Source organism: Chiloscyllium plagiosum, unplaced genomic scaffold (genome assembly GCF_037043375.1).
Source record: "Chiloscyllium plagiosum isolate Xiang-an unplaced genomic scaffold, Cpla_swu_hap1 HiC_scaffold_7, whole genome shotgun sequence".
Taxonomy (NCBI): domain Eukaryota; kingdom Metazoa; phylum Chordata; class Chondrichthyes; order Orectolobiformes; family Hemiscylliidae; genus Chiloscyllium; species Chiloscyllium plagiosum.
This window is the reverse complement of record NW_028270145.1, coordinates 54,851,074-54,871,206: the sequence shown is the minus strand read 5'-3', so window position 1 is coordinate 54,871,206 and position 20,133 is coordinate 54,851,074. Positions and strand designations below refer to the sequence as shown.

The 20,133-nt window shown below is 39.5% G+C and overlaps 1 protein-coding gene across 1 annotated transcript in view; it reads right to left on the bottom strand.

Annotated features, from left to right (window-relative positions):
- col28a2a (collagen, type XXVIII, alpha 2a) overlaps positions 1–20,133 on the bottom strand; it is a 128,692-nt gene that overhangs the window by 70,343 nt on the left and 38,216 nt on the right. The window contains exons 10-15 of the mRNA XM_087988564.1: positions 16,294–16,338; positions 16,069–16,113; positions 11,367–11,420; positions 5,517–5,585; positions 2,844–2,912; positions 1,167–1,235 (exon numbers count right to left, since the gene is read on the bottom strand). Coding sequence (XP_087844690.1) covers positions 1,167–1,235; positions 2,844–2,912; positions 5,517–5,585; positions 11,367–11,420; positions 16,069–16,113; positions 16,294–16,338 — 351 coding nt within the window. The remainder of the gene's footprint in view (positions 1–1,166; positions 1,236–2,843; positions 2,913–5,516; positions 5,586–11,366; positions 11,421–16,068; positions 16,114–16,293; positions 16,339–20,133) is intronic.

Here is a 20,133-nt window from a genome sequence, read left to right as displayed (position 1 = left end):
GAAAAATTAAGAGCAAAGCAATACAGGAGGAACTCTCAGTATATCAGCTCAAAACAACAGGTCAACACCGGTTGTTCAGATATTCATTAATAATAGTCATACAGCATAGAAACAGACCCTTTGGTCCAACTCTTCCATGCCAACCAGACATCCTAAACTGAACTAGTGCCATTTGTCTACATTTGGGCCATATCCCTCTAGACCTTTCATATTCATGTACCTGTCAAAATGTCTTTTAAATATCGTAATTGTACCCACCTCTACCACCTCAAACTATACATGCTACACCCTCTGTGAAAAAGTCACCCCTCAGGTCCCTTTTAAATCTTTCCCCACTAAACTTAAACTAATGTCCTATGGGTTTGGACTCCCCTACATTTGGGAAAAAAGACCTTGGCTATTCACTTTACCTATGTTCCTCATAATTTTATGAACACCTGTAAGGTCACCTCAATATCCTATGCTCCAGGAAAGAAAGTCCCAGCCTATCTGATGTCTCCTTATAACTCAAGTTCTCCAGCCCAGCAACATCCTTGTAAATTTTTTCTGCACCCTTATCTTGTTTAACAATATCTTTCCTATAGCAGGGGGAACAGAATTGTACTCAGTATTCCAAAGAAGACCTCACCAATGTCTTGCAACACAACATCCCAACTCAATGCTCTGACCAATGAAGGCATGTATACTTAGAGAATTATTTTAAGATATGTAGGTTATCACTTTACAGTACTGAATGATCTACTGGTGAATTAGAATTAACTAAATATTCATGCCATCACTTTTCAGAATATATACCTTTACTGATACATAACATCCAATTTAAATATGAAGATTGAGTGCATTGTGTAGGGTGGATCTGATAGACTACTATTTGTCTGTATATAATTTAACATTTTAGCCAGTAACAAGTCACATTGAAATAAAGTATAGCTGCATTTGAGTTTTCTTAAAAGCATTGCACCAAGTATGTTTAATGCTTTGTTCAACAACTCTTGTATTAACATTACACTGCCAACATGCCCTGAACAAAAACACATCATGTTTGGTATACCCTGCTTATAGGGAATTTCTTTCCTACATGTTGAAACAATGTTAAAACAGTCCTGGGTGAATCTTTTACAGAGAAAGACAGACAGTGTCTAAAATGCATTTAGAATTATGCATACCTTCACTCCGGGCCAACCTTCTCCAGGTAAACCTCTATCTCCCTGAAGACCTGGAGGCCCTGGAGGACCCTGTACAAAAGAAAATAACATTAATATTATGAACTATGTCATAATAAAGCAATAACAACCTTTACTTGCTGCTGAATAGTAATGGAAAATATATTGAACTTGAATTAAACTTGCAAACAATCAAATTGCCTCGGACTTTGTGAACTGTGACACACAAAATTCACTTTTCAGAATATAGCAGTGACTCACATATTGCACATTATCTCCACTAAAGACTTGTTCTGGAAAATCAAAAGGTCCTCAAAAAATGCATATGACTTTCTTTCCTGCTTATAACCCTGAGATGGGGAGAACAGCTGCTGACAATGAGTCTCCCATCTTCCCTGATTCTGCAGGTGACCAAAAATAAGATTTGAACAGGAGAGCCTCCCATCATCCTGAATATTCATGTGAGGTCAGCTGGAGAGCTTCCCGTGGGCAGATCCCAATACTTTCAGCAGGATCAGATAATGCTCAGGATCCTTGTCTTTAATAAATACAGAAAAGACATTAACTGAAGCTGTGCTAAACTTGGAGATTACAAAATACAAAATGGTCATTAATTGTGTCAAATGATACGATACATACACAAAATCATTAGAGGGTTATATTTACAATCTGCAGTCTTCCTAGATGCAAAGAAAATTTCCAGAAAAGATGGACTCTTCAGTGCCAGTCAAACTTTAATTTCTGTTTTGTAGGATATGGCCACAACATAAGAATATTAAGGGTAGCTATTTCATTTATTCAACCTGGGTGATTTCTGTTAATCTCTCAATATTGCACTGGAACATCGGTCTTGATGTTTTGTACTAAAGTCCTGGAATGAGACATGAACTCAATCTTATGCCTCAAATGAGCCACATGGTAGGGTACTGCAATGGTTAAGATGCTGCACTGGATTAAAGGACACACAAGTAATGATGGTGAGATGGCTGTGTGAGAGGGCTAGCAACAGGGAGGGCTCCCAGATTTATTAATGCTTCAGTATATAGTTGACGTTGATGAAAAAAAAACTCAGTGGTGTGTAAAGCAGACTGTTGATCTGTTATTATGCATTCTCTCTTTATAAAACGTTGTCAGTGCAACAAACCTTCTCAAGTCTAAATATGTTGATGCCTGTTTTCTCCATCCTTTTCTTTCAAGCATATAAAAAAGGTCACAAATGAGGTATTTCAAAGTTTGCCAGTCATGCCTTCTGTTGACAGCATGCTTGACATTTACTACTCAGCACATTTTAACAAGACCAAAGCCCATACACTGACATATCAGCAATACAGATGTTCTTGCCTAAACATAAAATGTCTGTACAGTTGAAAATTAGGCTAACAGCTACTACCAGGTAATCTGCTTCGTGAATGCTCCACCCAACAATAGGTGAGAACAAAGGGAAACACAAAATGGCTTTCACATAATTTTCCTCCCAATTTCATTAGCTGAAAGAAAAACAATTGGATTAATGTACATAAAATATTATAACCTCACGTGATACAGAAAAGAAGTCTACCCTATTTTTTGTTTATATCTAGTATATTTGTAATTTTTTGTTGAAAATATTTTTATTTTATCTATTCCAATGTCTAATTTGATTCTTGGCACTGGATTCAAATACAATTTGACACAACTTACTGGTAGTCCAGGTTCACCAATCCCAGGGGGGCCAATAGGCCCTGGTCTTCCTATGAAACCAATATTACCCTAAACAAAGAAAAATGAATTAAACAGAGGAAAATAGTGTTTTGAATTTAAGTTTTGATAAAAAAATCCTTTGTGCCATTCTTACAAGTAGAATTACTTCTCATTGAGGTGACTGAATAGAGAATTGATCTACTTCTATTGGTATTAAATAATGCAAAAATAAATTTGCAGTTTTAAATTAATACTTTATAAAGCTTTCATTACTGTTTATCAGCTAAAGAACAAGTTGTCAGCAGAAGTTTTAAAATGTTCTGTTCTAATAATGTGAATAAAACTCAAGTCTCTATCCCTGTCTCCATGAATGACTTAGAACAACAAAGTACTCCTGTTTGGCAATATGAGACATTTTATATGTGAAAATGTGGAAATTGAATTACATTAAATGATTAAGGGAGACATTATGCCTGGCATGTAATCAAATGTTTTAACCTTAGGAATGCCTACAGGTAGATTTTACATTCCAGTAGAGAATAACTCCAGCTGCAACACTTGGAATGACTATTAAAACTCTTAAGACACAACTCATCCATAAAAAGTCACATTTTGAATGTTTGCTCTTGAATGGATATCAACTATGTGTTAAAAGAGCTTGCAGCAATGGCCAATTTCATTGAAGGTTTTGTGTTTTTGCATTTAAGCTTTGGCCAGCCTCATTTACAGGTCTCTGTTTTCAATCTACAGCACAATAATGGAAAATTGAGAAGTTACTATATTAGACTACCAGCAATTCCAGGGAATCATTTACTTCCCAGACAAAGAAGTATTACAATGTTTCATTTCACACATCATAATTTTGAAAAGTCACATAACATTGTACTACAGTGCTACTCAAATGTTGAGTGTAGCTTTGTTATTGTAATTGAAGCAGAATTGACTATTAGAGCAATACTAAAACTATGAATGAATACTAAAGGAAATGTGTTATAAATTTGTGCCTCTGGTGGTGTTGTATTCAGAGATCACAGGAAATCAGGTCAACAGGCCTTGATGAATTTTGCACTATTCATTTTACTTAATGGAAAATCCTTTGGAGCCCACTAAACTCTGAACCCAAATTCCCAATATTTACTCTTCAGTCACTAATCACAAAACTCTTCATTGGAAATTGATGTTTGTAAAATCTACTTGCAAGCATTCACAAGCTTAAAAAAAACCTACCAGAGACATTGTCTTCCTTATTCTTGAACATAATTCAGCATCCATTTTGGTAAATGGGGTAAACTATCACTTGGGGATGGGGACTTGCATTCCCCTTCCATGGGGATAATGTGGTCCTGCTGTCCCCAGACCTCTCCCAGAAGTCTCAAATGTGAGGTCAGGATGGAAAGTGGCCCTAACGCCTCAAGTGGAACCAGGGATGTGCCCTTGGTCTCACCCACTCTTAATAAAACTGCAGATTGATTGGGTTAGAAGGCAACTGTGTTTAAATGCATATAGTGCAGATATTTATGGAGACTTAAATCAATGGAAATGGCTTTCAGGATGAGTTACAAGAGGCTGCTGATTGATCAACACAATTTTTCCAACTGGTAGTAAAAGTTAAAAATGTCTCATAATATGTTAAATTTAGGATAATTTAAAGATTGGTCCTCTTGAGACATAACATCTAAAGGCCACTCAGCTTGTTGGGTATGTGCTGGTTCTCTGAAACAGCAACTCAGTTATCTTCACCACCATCTTAGAAATTTTTTTTCTTTTCAAGAATTTACACAATTCCTGTTTGAAAGCCACAATTAAATACGTGTCCACCACACATTCTGCAAGTTTCCCCAAATTGCTGTTCTTCTCTCAATCATTTTAAATTGGTCCTTGACTCTTTCGGCAATGAGACCAGTTTTATTTTAGATTAGATTACTTACAGCGTGGAAACAGTTCCTTCGGCCCAACAAGTCCACACCAACCTGCCGAAGCGCAACCCACCCAGACCCATTCCCCTACATTTACCACTGCCCCTAATACTACAGGCAATTTAGCGTGGTCAATTCACCTAACCTGCACATTTTTGGATTGTGGGAGGAAACCGGAGCACCCAGAGGAAACCCACGCAGACAAGGGGAGAATGTGCAAACTCCACACAGTCAGTCGCCTGAGGCAGGAATTGAACCCAGGTCTCTGGTGCTGTGAAGCAGCAGTGCTAACCACTGTGCCACCGTTGGTTATCTATTTTATCTGTCTTTATCTTCTCTGTCTAGATCTCTCATTACTTTGAGCATCACTAATAAACCTCCTTCCAATATTCTCTTCTCCAAGGAAAACATGTAGATTCACCAATCTATCCTCATGACTGAATTGTCTCATCTATGGAACCAAGATTGGAAATGTTTGTGCAGCCTCCCTCTCCCTTCCTACAATGCAGTGCATGGACTGAAACAGGATATTCCAGTTGAGACAGAGCCAGTTAAGCTTCATTATCATAAAAGTTCATTATATATTTTGTACTCCATGCTTCTATTTAAAAGAGTGGAGCTATAAACATTCCTCTAGACTTAAAAAAAAGCTATGAGTAAAAAAAGTTGATATTTCTCTCTTCTTATAAATTTTGTGGGTGCAAAATGTTTGTTTCAGTAACTTGTAAAAAGTAGAGTTAAAAACATATTTCTTCACCTTTGGGCCAGGAAAGCCAATTCCAGTTTCACCAATTAGTCCAGGTGATCCAGGAAGTCCACGTTCACCCTAACAAAACAAACACTTTGATCATTTTCTTCAGCAAAGAAATCTTGATTCGTATTCATTAGAGAGGTTTGCCAGCATGGAAAGAGAATTGGCTAACTAGTAGAAGACAGAGTTGGGAATAAGGGGGGGCATTTTCAGAATGTCTAATGGAGTGCTACAGGGATCAATGCTGGGGCAGAAATTATTTACAATATACAATAATGAATTGGATGAGGAATTTGAATATACCATAGCCATGTTTAGCACAAAAAAAGATGGGAAGGCAAGTGGTAAGGTTGACTCAGAGTCTGCAGAGAGACATAGGCAAGCTGAGTGGGCAAAAACCTGGCAGATGTAATAGAATGTAGTGTCAGTGGAACTCACAAATGTAAACTAAAAACTCTCCAAACAAAATTTAATACAAGGAAATTTTTACTCGCAGATTCAGATGTAGCAAACACATCATCGACATAACTGAGGGCTGTCTATCTACAATCAAATTTACATTTGAAATAGAACAGTCAAATTAGCTCTGTTTCTTCAATGCCTGGGTTGAGAAATCAGCCAGTGGTTTCTGTACTACTGTTTACCCGAAGCCTACCTTCAGGGGTCAGCATATATTGGGATTCCTATAATTCTATGTAATAGGAGATTAGCCTTCTTCTCAACCTGGTAAACACAGCCGGAGCCATTTGCAAGGTACTGATCATACCTAACGAGCTTGCACTTGCAAAACTTGCAACTGAATGATTAACGTCAGGTGTAATTCTGCATTGGATGATATTTATTTCATAATTATGAATGTGTGAGAAATTGTGCTGATAAATAATCAAAAATTGTCAATTGGGTTTGACCTGTATGGACTGGAAGCTACTTATTTTTCACACATAGGGTCCTATTTTTTGCAGACAGCAAAACCATGTCCAAATAGTGCGCCTGTTTCAACTTCTTAAAGCAATGCCTCAATCAGAGTCAACCTGTCTGGTTTAAAATATAAACAAATGTTGGGTCCTAACCGTCTAGTCCTACTGAATAGGTGCACTCTCCACCAGAGCATGTCCACCCGAATCCACTTTCCAACTCTCCTCTCATCCAGTATAAGTGTTTGTTTCCCCTTGAATTGGTATTCTTGTGAAATGTCCTGATGAGTGCAAGGCAAAAAGCTTTGCCAACACTTTTTTTCAGCTCTACTGAAGTCTTGATAGTGACAGATAATTTAAAAATGAAGGGGTTTGAGTCACAGCTTGTCTGCATAGGTTTATAATCATCATTTATTAATGTTGGAAAAAATGTGACTGATGTTACAAAAAATGTATATCAACAACCTGCAATTCAGATTTTTGACCAGAAGTAAATTAGATAATAAAATTACACTATGAATTATACCCATTGCTTGAACAGAATTCTACAGGAAAGATTTTCTAACTTTACCAAAGTAAGGACCAAAAGTGCAGAAGGGTAGCTCACAATGACCATACATCGATTGCCTTTCTGTAATCTTTCCAGGTGTATCCACACACTTTATTGGATATGATTCCTAGACTAATTTATACCACTACAGGGAGCAGGTTGATAGTGGAAGCATGAAAAGGGCAGATTTTAACTAATCGGTAGCTGAACAGCTTACCTTCTTTGAGTGGACTGAACCAATTCCATACCTGGGTCTTCATAATGTAACACCAGTAGGCAGCCCTCTCCAAATGGGAAACCCATTCCAACTCATTGGCTTTAGGCTGGTGCAAGATTGTGCAGATCAAATGCTGTATTTGTCAGCTGAAATATTTAGCCTAATGGAAGTCCATCACAGCAGCAAAGGGATGGGGATACTCTTTTATATACATCAGTATACATTGGAGGATGAAGCATTCATGCTATTCTAGGGTTCCACAGAGGTTGATTTTACAATGACCTTTTTGGTCTTTAATGCCAGATATTACTCAGTGCAGCAACTACACCATATCTGATTAATAAATGGCTTGCTGTATGCTATATGAACCTGTCCAGTGATGCCTATATAGGTGTACATCCCTGAAGCAGGTTGGTCTTGAACCTAGGCTTCTTGGTCCAGAGGTAGGGACCCTACCATTGCAACACAAGAGCCCTTCCAGCAGGCAGTATTTTTAAACAAATTTCACTTATTTCTGTGACTCAGAGATGGAAATTTCACCTATTACCTGCTGTATGTCTGATGTTATTGGTCAGTAGCTTAAATGGAAAGAATCATTGAATCAATCCTCCCAACATCTGAGATCTCACACGATTTCAGATCTCCTACTGCTTCAAGCAGGTCAAGTGTTCCATGATTGGCCAAAGCTACTGCTGTGATCTTCAGAACCACCACCTCCCACCCACACTCCTGCCATGATCTCTTTGCTCAACAGTCCTTCCCTTACCATGCTCTTCCCCTGTCCCTATGATCTTTTTTCCCTGTTATCTTCATCCATCCTGGCTGTGACACAGCAAACCACCATCTATAACTGCAACTTGTAATCTGTGTTGTTAAATGAACCTGTATAAGTTTTTCGAACAGAGTCAAATTCATACTACTGACCACTAACATGAGAAATAACTTGAATGGAAAGAAATTTTACATTTTCTCTTTCAGTTCACCAATTTTGGGTCACCAGCATTGGGTTGCTTCAACAAAATGAAAGCCAAATAAACATGTGAAGAGTTACGTTGAAGAAGTCGAGAGTGTGGCGCCAGAAAGGCACAACACATCAGGCAGCATCCGAGGAGCAGGAGAATCAATGTTTCGACATAAGCTCTTCATCATTAATGCTTATGCCCAAAATGTCAATTTTCCTTCTTTTCAGATGCTGCCTGACCTGCTATCCTTCTCCAGCACCACCTCTGATCTCCAGCATCTGCAGTCCTTACTTTCTCCTATGTTGAAGAAGTCTGGCGAAGCTGATAGTTAGAAACACTGATTTTTGAATTCCATCCCTGAAAGCAAATGCTGATCTTGAACTTACCAGTAAGCCTCAAATTCCTTAGTACATCAATTTATAAAGTGTCTGTTTTAACATTCATACATAATACATTGCTTAAAATGTTTTAAAGGTAGGAAATCAAAAGAATACTCTATACCAAAAAGGGAAGGACATCCCTTATTTTATAGAAAAAAGGCTTTTCATCATTTATATAAATGATTTGGATGTGAATTTAGGAGGTATAGTTAGTAAGTTTGTAGATGACACCAAAATTAGCGGTGTAGTGGACAGCAAAGAAGGCTATCTCAAAGTACAATGGGATCTTGATCAGATGGGCCAGTGGGCCAAGGAATGGCAAATGAAGTTTAATTTAAATAAATGTGAGGTGCTGCATTTTGGAAAGGCAAATCAGGGCAGGACTTATACATTTAATGGTAAGATCCTGGGGAATGTTGCTGAACCAAGAGACCTTGGAATGCAGGTTCATAGTTCCTTGAAAGTGGAGTCACAGGAAGAAGGCATTTGGCTTGCTTCCTTTACTGGTCAGAGCATTAAGTATAGAGTTAGGAGGTCATGTTGCAGCTGTACAGGATATTGTTTAGGACACTTTTGGAATATTGTGTGCAATTCTAGTTTTCCCTCTTATAGGAAGGATGTTGTGAAATGTGGAAGGGTTGCCAGGGTAGGAGGGTTTGAGCTATAGGGAGAGGCTGAATAGGCTGAGGCTGCTTTCCATGGAGAGTCGGAGACTGAGGGATGACCTTATAGAGGTTTGTAAAATCATGAGGGGCATGGATAGAGTGAACAGACAAGGTCTTTACCCCAGGGTGGAGGAGTCCAGAACTAGAGGGCATAGGTTTAGGCTGAGAGGGGAAGATTTAACAGGGACCTAAGGGGTAACCTTTTCACGCAAAAGATGGTGCATGTATGGAATGAGTTGCCTGGCGAAGTTGTGGAGGCAAGTACAATTACAACATTCAAAAGGCATCTGGATGGATACATGAATAGGAAGGATTTAGACGGATATGGGCCAAGTGCTGGCAAATGGGACTAGATTAATTTAGGATATCCAGTTGGCATGGTCTAAAAGGTCTGTTTCCGTGCTGTATATCTCTATGACTCTAAAGGAAATGCAATAATTTATACTGGAGGGAAAAGGAGGCATCTACATTTTTATTTGAAGTTTGTAAATTATGAACTTGAAATAAAGCCATACACAATTGATACCGAACAGTTGAAAACAGTTTCAATAATGTTAACTATTTGAGTAATTTCATTAAAGATTTCCAGAGATTTAATTGTTACTTTTTTTAAAATGACCCAATGTGCCAGGTTCTACAATCTTCACCATGTAAATAACTGAGTAAGTGATTATGCAGTGGTACTCCAATGCTATGCAATAGATCTATTGTTGCAAACTAGGTATCTCACTAGAGCTTGCCAGTCCTCTAAAAATGAAATTCTGAGCTGATCCACAGATATGTCCTACGGTGTGCTGGATGGGGATGACAATAGGAGATTAGCAATACTCATAATGAATAAAGTAGGTCACTCTGCATCTTAATGAAGAAGTCTATCATATTAAGGTCACTCTTCCCCAAGGAGTTTCGCACAGCTAGATTGCCAATTATTTCTTTCTCATTACAAGATATCCAGTCTAGGATAGCCTGTTTTCTAGTTGGTTCTTCAACGTATTGATCTACAAAACCATCCCATACATACTCCAGAAATTCTACCTCTGTGGCATTATTAATGATTTAATTTACCCAATCTATATGCACATTAAAGTTACATATTTATAGTTGTATTATAGCTTGTCATAAACTATGGCACTGAGTTCAGTTGTTGAGGTTCTATCAATAATCCAGTCACCATCAGCTAACATTAGACTGGCAAATTAATTTGTGTTCTTTATAATCTGTCACTTTATGAACTGAGCCCTGGGAATGGGCTGGGTTATTTGCATTCAGGCAGTGGCTCAGTTACTACATCATTGGCAAAAGAATGTAAAAATTAAAATTGTCAAATTTTCTTCCAATTCCTGGAATCTCACAGGTGAATCAAATTTTATTAATATCAATATTTTATTTGATAATTTTGTCATGCACAGGAATTTCCTCAGTGATTCTACTCATCATTGATGAATCTGCATAAAATGAGGTTTCCACTGAAGTCATTTGATCCATTCAAAACCTCCTATGGAAATTTCCAAGTACAAATTGTTGTTGGGGTGGTTGGGGGCGCGGGGTGGTGTGTTGTTAACATTTTTGTGATAGCAGAGTTAGGGATTTCAAAAAAATTTCTCCTGACTAAATTTCAGTGTCCACTGAAACCTACAAAAACCAAGCAGATTCAGAGAAAACAATTTGACTAAACAGAATCAGAGTGAAAGAATTGCCAGATTCTGTAGTATAATAAAATATGTGGAAGTTTGAAGGGTTCCATTGTTGGACTCCAATCCACAGATCCTAGACAAAAGTTATAAACAATACACAGAAAATATATTAACACAATTATGAGTTATTTTTTGGTATCAGAGGATACAGATTCAAATGGGAAATATAAACTCCTACAAACTATGGAAAACATTCGCTCAAGTTTTGGTATTTTTGGTCAATTTTTCCTTTGTCAGCGCTAATGAAACTGAACAAATAATACAGCTAGTCCTAATTTGACGCTTCACTAAAATTCTAAAACAGTAATAAACAGGATATTCCAAAGTCAATAATGAAACTAATTTTCTTACTATGAATTCAGGCTTTAGCAATGCTGGAACACAGTATTTTGCTGGTAACATGAATCAACCTTCATTTCCATATCCCTCTTTCTGAATTTTAACATAACAAAATCCAAGAACATAATGAATTACCTTCCTTCCTTGGAAACCTACTGGTCCTTGATCCCCAGGGGATCCAGGGTAACCCTGAAATGTAGCAAAGTTAAAATATGGGGTCAATCTTAATAAAATTCAGTGAAGTGTCAGGTGAATACAATGAAGGTTAGTGCAACATATTGAAGGTATTAGTATGCAAGCATTTTCACTTGAAAATTAACATAGTAACTAATAAACCATGTAAAACAAATTGAATTTTACCATTAAAATAGATGAGGAAATGACTTTTAGGAAGTGTCTTAATTGTCTGTAGATTATAATACAGTCATAAAGTTGCACAATACATAAGAGGCCATTTGGTCCATCGAATCTGCACCAACAAAAAGAAACCATAATCTTTCTTTACCAATCTCATTTTCCAACACTTGGCACACAGCTTTGAATATTATGATCTTCAAATGCTCATCCAAGCACTTTTTAAAAAAATAATGAGACCTCCTGCCTCTGCTTCTCTCTCAGGTACTGCATCTTTGAGAACATTACAGAAAAATCAGGATTGGCTGTATCCATACTGCTCAGGTGGGGATTTCATTCATTCAATCTTATATTTGCTTTTGTGCCGCGCTGTAACATTACTGCAAGATGTATTTGATTATGAAAACTTAATGAGGCAGCTTTTGATTTTGGCATCTAACAGCTTGGGTGATTGGGCTAGCCATCTGATCACAGGAGCATAAAGTCTGAACAGTTTAAAAATAAGGATCTCCCATTTATGGCAAGGATAATGAAAAATATTCTCTCTCAGAGGGGCTAAAATCTCTGGCGTTCTTTTCTTCGGAGAACTGTGGAGGCAAGTTCATTGAATATTTCTGAAGCTGAGTTAAATAGACTTTTAGGAGAAAGTGAAGCCTGCAGATGCTGGAGACTAAAGTTGAAAAGTGTGGTGCTGGAAAAACACAGCAGGTCAGGCAGCATCCGAGGAGCAGGCGAATCAATGTTTCGGGCATAAGCCCTTCTTCAGGGCTTATGCCCGAAACATCGATTCTCCTGCTCCTCGGATGCTACCTGGCCTGCTGTATTTTTCCAGCACCACACTTTTCAACTTAAATAGATTTTTGATTGACAAGGGAGTCAAAGTATAGGGGTAGAAAGGAAAGTTGAATGTTCTTACGAACAACTTTGATGATCGAACCTAATTTGCATCTTATTGGTGGATTCCTGACATGTTTGCAGCTGTGATGGACAGTCCACCAGGTTGGGAGCTGAGATTATCTTTAGAGCTGACATAAAGTTAAAGAACTTACATGTATCTTAAACCGATATGTCATTTCATTCACTGTAAGTAATGGATAGTTCAAGGATTAGTTTGAGATTTGGGGAGAAAGAGTATGAGGCCACATAGGTGAGAAGAATCTGAATGGGAAAGTATAGGAAAAGGATCTTGGTGTACAGATTCATGAACAATACAGACAGCAATGCAGGTTAAAAGGCCATTTAAAAAAAAAGTAGATATGTTGGTTCGATAATGTAATGGTTATCACATCTGCTGTATATGCAGAAGGTGCTAGGTTCAAGCTTTACTGGGCCACAAGTCTTCAGTGCTGAAAATGTGTTGCTGGAAAAGCGCAGCAGGTCAGGCAGCATCCAGGGAACAGGAGAATCGACGTTTTGGACATAAGCCCTTCTTCAGGAACTGCAGACCTCACTTTCTCCACAAGTCTTCAGTGCAAATTAATTAAAATGAGTTGAGGACATTGTTGATTATTTGCATGTTGCAATTCCAATGTCCGGAGTCAAAAGAAAAATTTACGAAGGGGTTGTAATATGTTCTGCAGCATGTAATTTTCTCTTCAATTTCTTTGGGTGGCATTGTGGCTCACTGGTTAGCACTGCTGCCTCTCAGCGCCAGGGACCCAAGTTCTATCCCACTTTTGGGCAACTGTCTGTGTGGAATTTGCCCATTCTCCCTGTGTCTGTGTGGGTTTCCTCTGGTGCTCCATCTCCTCCCACGGTCCAAGGATGTGCCGGTTAGGTGGATTGGCCATGCTACATAGTGTCCAGGGGTGTGTAGGCTAGTTGGATTAGCCCCAGGGGAAATGTTGGGTTATGGAGTAGGGGTGTTGGTCTGGTTGGGATTCTCTTGAGAGTTTGGTATTGGCTGAATGGCCTGCTTCCACACAGTAGGGATTCTATAAAAGCACTGGGGTTCATCTCAAGGAGAATAATTAGGATTTAAAAAGCAGGAAAGTCATAGTAAGTTTATATAAAATCTTGGTTGGACTAGATTTGGATCCTACAATTATTAATATTACTATCATATTAAAAAAATCTGAAAAACAGCCAAGCGGTCAATGCTGGTAATTCATACTCTAAACAAACTTCCTCCAACTCTATTTTATCTAATCCAATTAACATAACTTCCATTGTTTCTTGGTCATTTTATATAAAAAAAGACATCTTTCTTTAAATATATCTATGCTATTCTTTCAACTACTTACTGTAGTCACAAACTCTACATTTTAACCACTACCTGAATAAAGTGGCCTTCCCTGCATTCCTGGTTAGCTTTATTTATGACTATCTTACGTTTATTGGCCCTAGTTACAGTCTTGCCCAAAATTGGAAAAATCTTTACATTTTCTCCATCGAACTTTTTTACAAACTCAAACTCAAAGACCTCTATCTGTCAGCCTTCTCTCACATTATGAGACAACAAAGGAACATTGACAAGGTTGCAAAAACGATACCACCAGAAAAGACTCGTGCAGGAGCTGAGGGAAGAAAGATGCTTGAACAGTAGGAGAACATTACTGAAATAGTAAATATCCACTTCAACTTTGCACAGACATATGTTGTGTAGCATTGTTACCAGGGTGAATGAGATAGATTTTTAATTAATCTAACAGTGCAAGACAGAGCATTCATGAGGTGCTGTGATCCATCAGCAACAGAATTGTTTTCAAACACAACCTGTAACCTCAATGCACGGAATATCCCACTCTACCATTACCACGAGCTGGGGGTCAACTTTGGTTCAAGGAAGAGTACAAGTGGGCAAGCCAGGAGTTGGCACCATGCACGCCTAAAAGTGAGGTGTTCATCCTGGTGAAGGTATTACTTATATATTTCTAAGCAGCATGAGATGGATAGAGCAAAGTGCTTCCACAACCAATGAATCAGATCCAAACAGTTCTGTTGTATTCAGATGTGAATGGTGGTGAACAATTAAAACCACTCCCACAAATAGGAGGCTCCCAATATCCTCATTCTCAAAAATAGGGGAGCCCAGCAAGGCTGAAGCACTTGCTAGCTTTTTCATTCAGATGTGCTGAGTGGTTGATCCCTCTCAGCCTCCTCTAATGTTTAGAGTCATGAGATGTACAGCATGGAAACAGACCCTTCGGTCCAACCCGCCCATGCCAACCAGCTATCCCAACCAAATATCCCAACCCAATCTAGTCTCACTTGCCAGCACCCAACCCATATCCCTCCAAACCCTTCCTATTCATATACCCATCCAAATGCCTCTTAAATGTTGCAATTGTACCAGCCTCCACCACATCCTCTGGCAGCTCATTCCATGTGTGTACCACCCTCTGCGTGAAAAAGGTGCCCCTTAGGTCTCTTTTATATCTTTCCCCTCTCACCCTAAACCTATGCCCTCTAGTTCTGGACTCCCTGACCCCAGGGAAAAGACTTTGTCTATTTATCCTATCCATGCCCCTCATAATTTTGTAAACCTCTATAAGGTCACCCCTCAGCCTCTGACACTCCAGGGAAAACAGCTCCAGCCTGTTCAGCCTCTCCCAATAGCTCAAATCCTTCCACCCTGGCAACATCCTTGTAAATCTTTTCTGAACCCCTTTCAAGTTTCTCAACAGGCTTTCTTGATTGAAAGCCCATCCAACACTATCAAAATTAATTCCCATCACCACTGACATACAGTGACAACAGTGTGTACTATCTACAAGATATGCTGCAACAACTCAAAGCTCCTTAAACAGCACCTTCCAACCCACTGATCTCTATCATCTAGAAGCAGCTATATGGTAACATCATCACTTGCAGGTTCTGCTCCAAGTGAGAAATACAATTACCCTTCCTTCACTGTCATTTGGTCAAAATCCTGGAATTCTCTAACTAGTAGCATTGTGGTGTACCTACACCTTTGAACAGCAGCAATTAATGAAGGCAGCTCACTACAATCTTCTCAAGGGCAAATCAGGATGGACTGTAAATGCTGGCCTAACCACTGGTGCCCACATTCTGTGAATAAAAAAAGTGACTGAAATTCCCCACAATGTTTTGGACTATGTACAGATCACCAATTTATGCGAGGCCTCATTGCATGTGTTGGAGGAAGATTAAATGAGATGGCCTCCTAATTGACCACTCTGCAATCATATTAAGGTCAGTTGGTGGAGTGGTGGAAGTGGGAGGTCCAGTAGGAGATCCCACAGAGATGTAGATGTTGCCCCAATGGGAGACGTATGAAGTGCTGGCGAAAAGGGAAATCTATTGGGCACCTTAACATGGACATGCTTAACATGGACTAGTAGTGCAAAGGTTGACACTTTGAGGGGCCTCAGGGCAGAGGGTTGAGCCATCTAGAAGGATGCCTTTGACCACTTCTGGTCCTCTGTAAGCACCGCAGCCCCCGCAGCCATGTTACTGAGGTTTTCATTGTGAGCTTGTAAACATTTAGAATATAACCTAAGGTGTAGTAACTTCCGGTTACCTGTACGCCTCTCAGTCCCCTTGGGCCCACGGGGCCTTCTGGTCCCTGTGAAAATAAGATTAATATTGTAACTATAGCACAGGTATCATACGTTTGTTTATTATGTGATCAAATTACATTAAAATTATCAAATAATATTCAAGCATTTTTTCAGAACATTTATGTTGTGTTGTAGTCAATTTTGAGAAACAAACTTTAAACAGAGAATAAAACAAGAATACATACCCTCTCACCTTTTGTCCCTGGAAGCCCACATTCACCTCTTTCACCCTTAGAATAAAAGTTAGAATTTTAAATATTTGTTACTTTAGGCAATAGAGGATTATTTAAGTATCCAGATCTCTCTGAATTTTTGTTTACAAAACATTGGTCTTCTAATAAATATGAAATCACAAATAACCAGAGATTCATAAAGCCATTAATCCCATTTCAATTCATCCATCCAAAAAGATTCTAAAACTCTCCCCGAGATGCCATCTATTTGTTTCTGAAAATGATTCCAAGGACTTTGTTTCCACTAGCCCAATTGGAAGCTCATTTGAGCACTGCTGCTTTGCAGAAAGAAGAATATCCCAATATTAATCATAAGAATACTTTTTGCTGAGTTAAGCTCTTGTCCAATTGTTCTAACTGGCACACCATCAAGTTTAAAATAGTTTTCTGAATTTGCTATTACCATTCCAACATCTATCTTATTTGCTATTTTCTAGACTGAAGCACCCAGTATTATAGAATGTCTACAGTGTCGAAGCAGGTCATTCAGCACATTAAGTACACACTTACCCTCCAAAGAGCATCCCACCCAAAGCCACATCATCACGCTGTATTTCCCATGGCTAATCCACTTAGCCTGCACCTCCCTGGACACAGTGAGCAATTTAGCACGGCCAATCCACCTAACATGCACTCTTTGGACTGTGGGAGCAAACCAGAGCACCTGAAGGAAACCAAGCTGACACAGGGAGAAAACTCCAAGCCAACACTTGCCCAAGAATGGAATCAAACCCTGGTCCCTCGTGCTATGAGGCAGCAATGCTAACCACTGAGCCACAAGCTATCTTGAATCTCAGATCTCTGATAGCCCTGTGCCCATTCTCTGTATGGCCTCATGTTATTTCTGGTTATCAGAATTGGTCACCGAAGAATGGTCTAATCAGCCAACGTCCTCTGATCACTACCGGAAGTATGTTTCTAATAACTTGGTGAATTCAGGACTAAGGGTCACAGTTGAATGATATAGGGATGAAGAGATATTTCTTCATCCAGAGAGTGGTGAGCCAGTGGAATTCTCTGCCACAGGAAGTGGCTGCTGCCAAAACATTGAATACGTTCAAGAACAAGTTAGATATAGTTGTTGTTAGGGCTAAAGTGGTCAACGGTTATGAGGAGCAAGCAGCAACAGGGTACGGAGTTAAATGATCAGCCATGATCATATTGAATACTGGAGCAGGCTCAAAGGGCCCAAAGGCCCATTCTGCTCCTATTTTCTATTATTTTTTATATTTTTATGTCTATTCATCCCAAAACCTGACTATCCCTATACCACAAACTACATCCCCACCTAACTACCCCAACAAGTTCCAATTAAACCCCCAATCATTTCCTAAGCCCTTATCTCCCACAACTACCTAATCTCCCACTCACTAATCCACCAAAACTCAAAGACTGGACATTTAAACTTACAGTGCAATAGCTATTGCTGTGTATGGGGGCATGCCCTGTCTTAGAGTCATAGAGATGTACAGCATGGAAACAGACCCTTCGGTCCAACCCGTCCATGCCGACCAGATATCCCAACCCAATCTAGTCCCACCTGCCAGCACCCGGCCCATATCCCTCCTAACCCTTCCTATTCATATACCCATCCACATGTCTTTTAAATGTTGCAATTGTACCAGCCTCCACCACTTCCTCTGGCAGCTCATTCCATACACGTACCACCTGAAAGAGTCTCTTTTAGGTATCTTTTATATCTTTCCCCTCACCCTAAACCTATGCCCTCTAGTTCTGGACTCCCCAACCCCAGGGAAAAGACTTTGTCTATTTATCCTATTCCATGCCCCTCATAATTTTGTAAACCTCTAGAAGGTCACCCCTCAGCCTCTGACACTCCAGGGAAAACAGCCCCAGACTGTTCAGCTTCTCTCTGTAGCTCAAATCCTCCAACCCTGGCAACATACTTATAAATCTTTTCTGAACCCTTTCAAGTTTCACAACATCTTTCCAATCGGAAGGAGACCAGAATTGTAGACAATATTCCAATAGCGGCCTAACCAATGTCCTGTACAGCCGCAACATGACCTCCCAACTCCTGTACTCAATACTCTGACCAATAAAGGAAAGCTTAACAAACTCCTTCTTTGCTATCCTATCTACCTGTGACTCCACTTCAAGGAGCGATGAACCTGCACTCCAAGGTCTCTTTGTTCAGCAACACTCCCTAGGACCTTACCATTAAGTGTATCAGTCCTGCTAAGATTTGCTTTCCCAAAATGTAGCACCTCACATTTATCTGAATTAAACTCCATCTGCCACTTCTCAGCCCATTGGCCCATCTAGTCAAGATCCTGTTATAATCTGAGGTAACCCTCTTTGCTGTCCACTACTTCTCCAATTTTGGTGTCATCTGCAAACTTACTAACTGTACCTCTTATGCTCGCATCCAAATCATTTATGTAAATGACAAAAAGTAGAGGACCCAGCACCAATCCTTGTGGCACTCCACTGGTCACGGCCTCTCAGTCTGAAAAACAACTCTCCACCACCACCCTCTGTCTTTGACCTTTGAGCCAGTTCTGTATCCAAATGGCTAGTTCTCCCTGTATTCCATGAGATCTAACCTTGCTAATCAATCTCCCATGGGGAATCTTGTCAAATGCCTTACTGAAGTCCACATCTACCACTCCCCCATCATCAATCCTCTGTTACTTCTTCAAAAAGCTCAATTAAGTTTGTGAGACATGATTTCCCACGCACAGAGCCAAGTTGACTATTCCTAATCTGTCCTTGCCTTTCCAAATACATGTACATCCTGTCCCTCAGGATTCCCTCCAACAACTTGCCCACCACTGACGTTAGGCTCACTGGTCTATAGTTCCCTGGCTTGTCCTTACCACCCTTCTTAAACAGTGGCACCACGTTAGCCAACTCCAGTCTTCTGGCACCTCACCTGTGACTATCGATGATACAAATATCTCAGCAAGAGGCCCAGCAATCACTTCTCAAGCTTCCCACAGAGTTCTAGGGTACACCTGATCAGATCCTGGGGAGTTATCCACCTTTATGCGTTTCAAGACTTCCAGCACTTCCTCTCCTGTAATCTGGACATTTTGCAAGGTGTCACCATCTATTTCCCTACAGTCTATATCTTCCACAGTAAATACTAATGCAAAATATCATTTAGTATCTCCCATTTTCTGCAGCTCCACACAAAGTCCACCTTGTTGATCTTTGAGGGGCCCTATTCTCTCCCTAGTTACCCTTTTGCCCTTAATGTATTTGTAAAAACTCTTTGGATTCTCCTTAATTCTATTTGCCAAAGCTATCTCATGTCCCCTTTTTGCCCTCCTGATTTCCCTCTTAAGTATACTCCTACGTCCTTTATACTCTAAGGATTCACTCGATCTATCCTGTCTATATCCTTACTTATGGTCGCTGGCCCCAATGTGCTCCCTCAATGACACCTCAGTCACCTGCCCTGCCTTATTTCCCTAGAGTAGGTCAAGATTTGCTCATTCTTAATAGGTTTATCCACATACTGAATCAGAAATTTTTCTTGTACGTACTTAAATTCCTCTCCATCAAAATCCTCAACACTATGGCAGTCCCAGTCTATGTTTGGAAAGTTAAAATTCCCCTACCATAACCACCCTATTATTCTTACAGATAGCTGAGATCTTACAAGTTTGATTCTCAATTTCCCTCTGGCTATTAGGGGGTCCATAATACAATCCCAATAAGGTTTATCATCCCTTTCTTATTTCTCTGTTCCACCCAAATAACATCACTGGATGCATTTTCAGGAATATCGTCCCTCAGCATAGCTGTAATGCTATCCCTGATCAA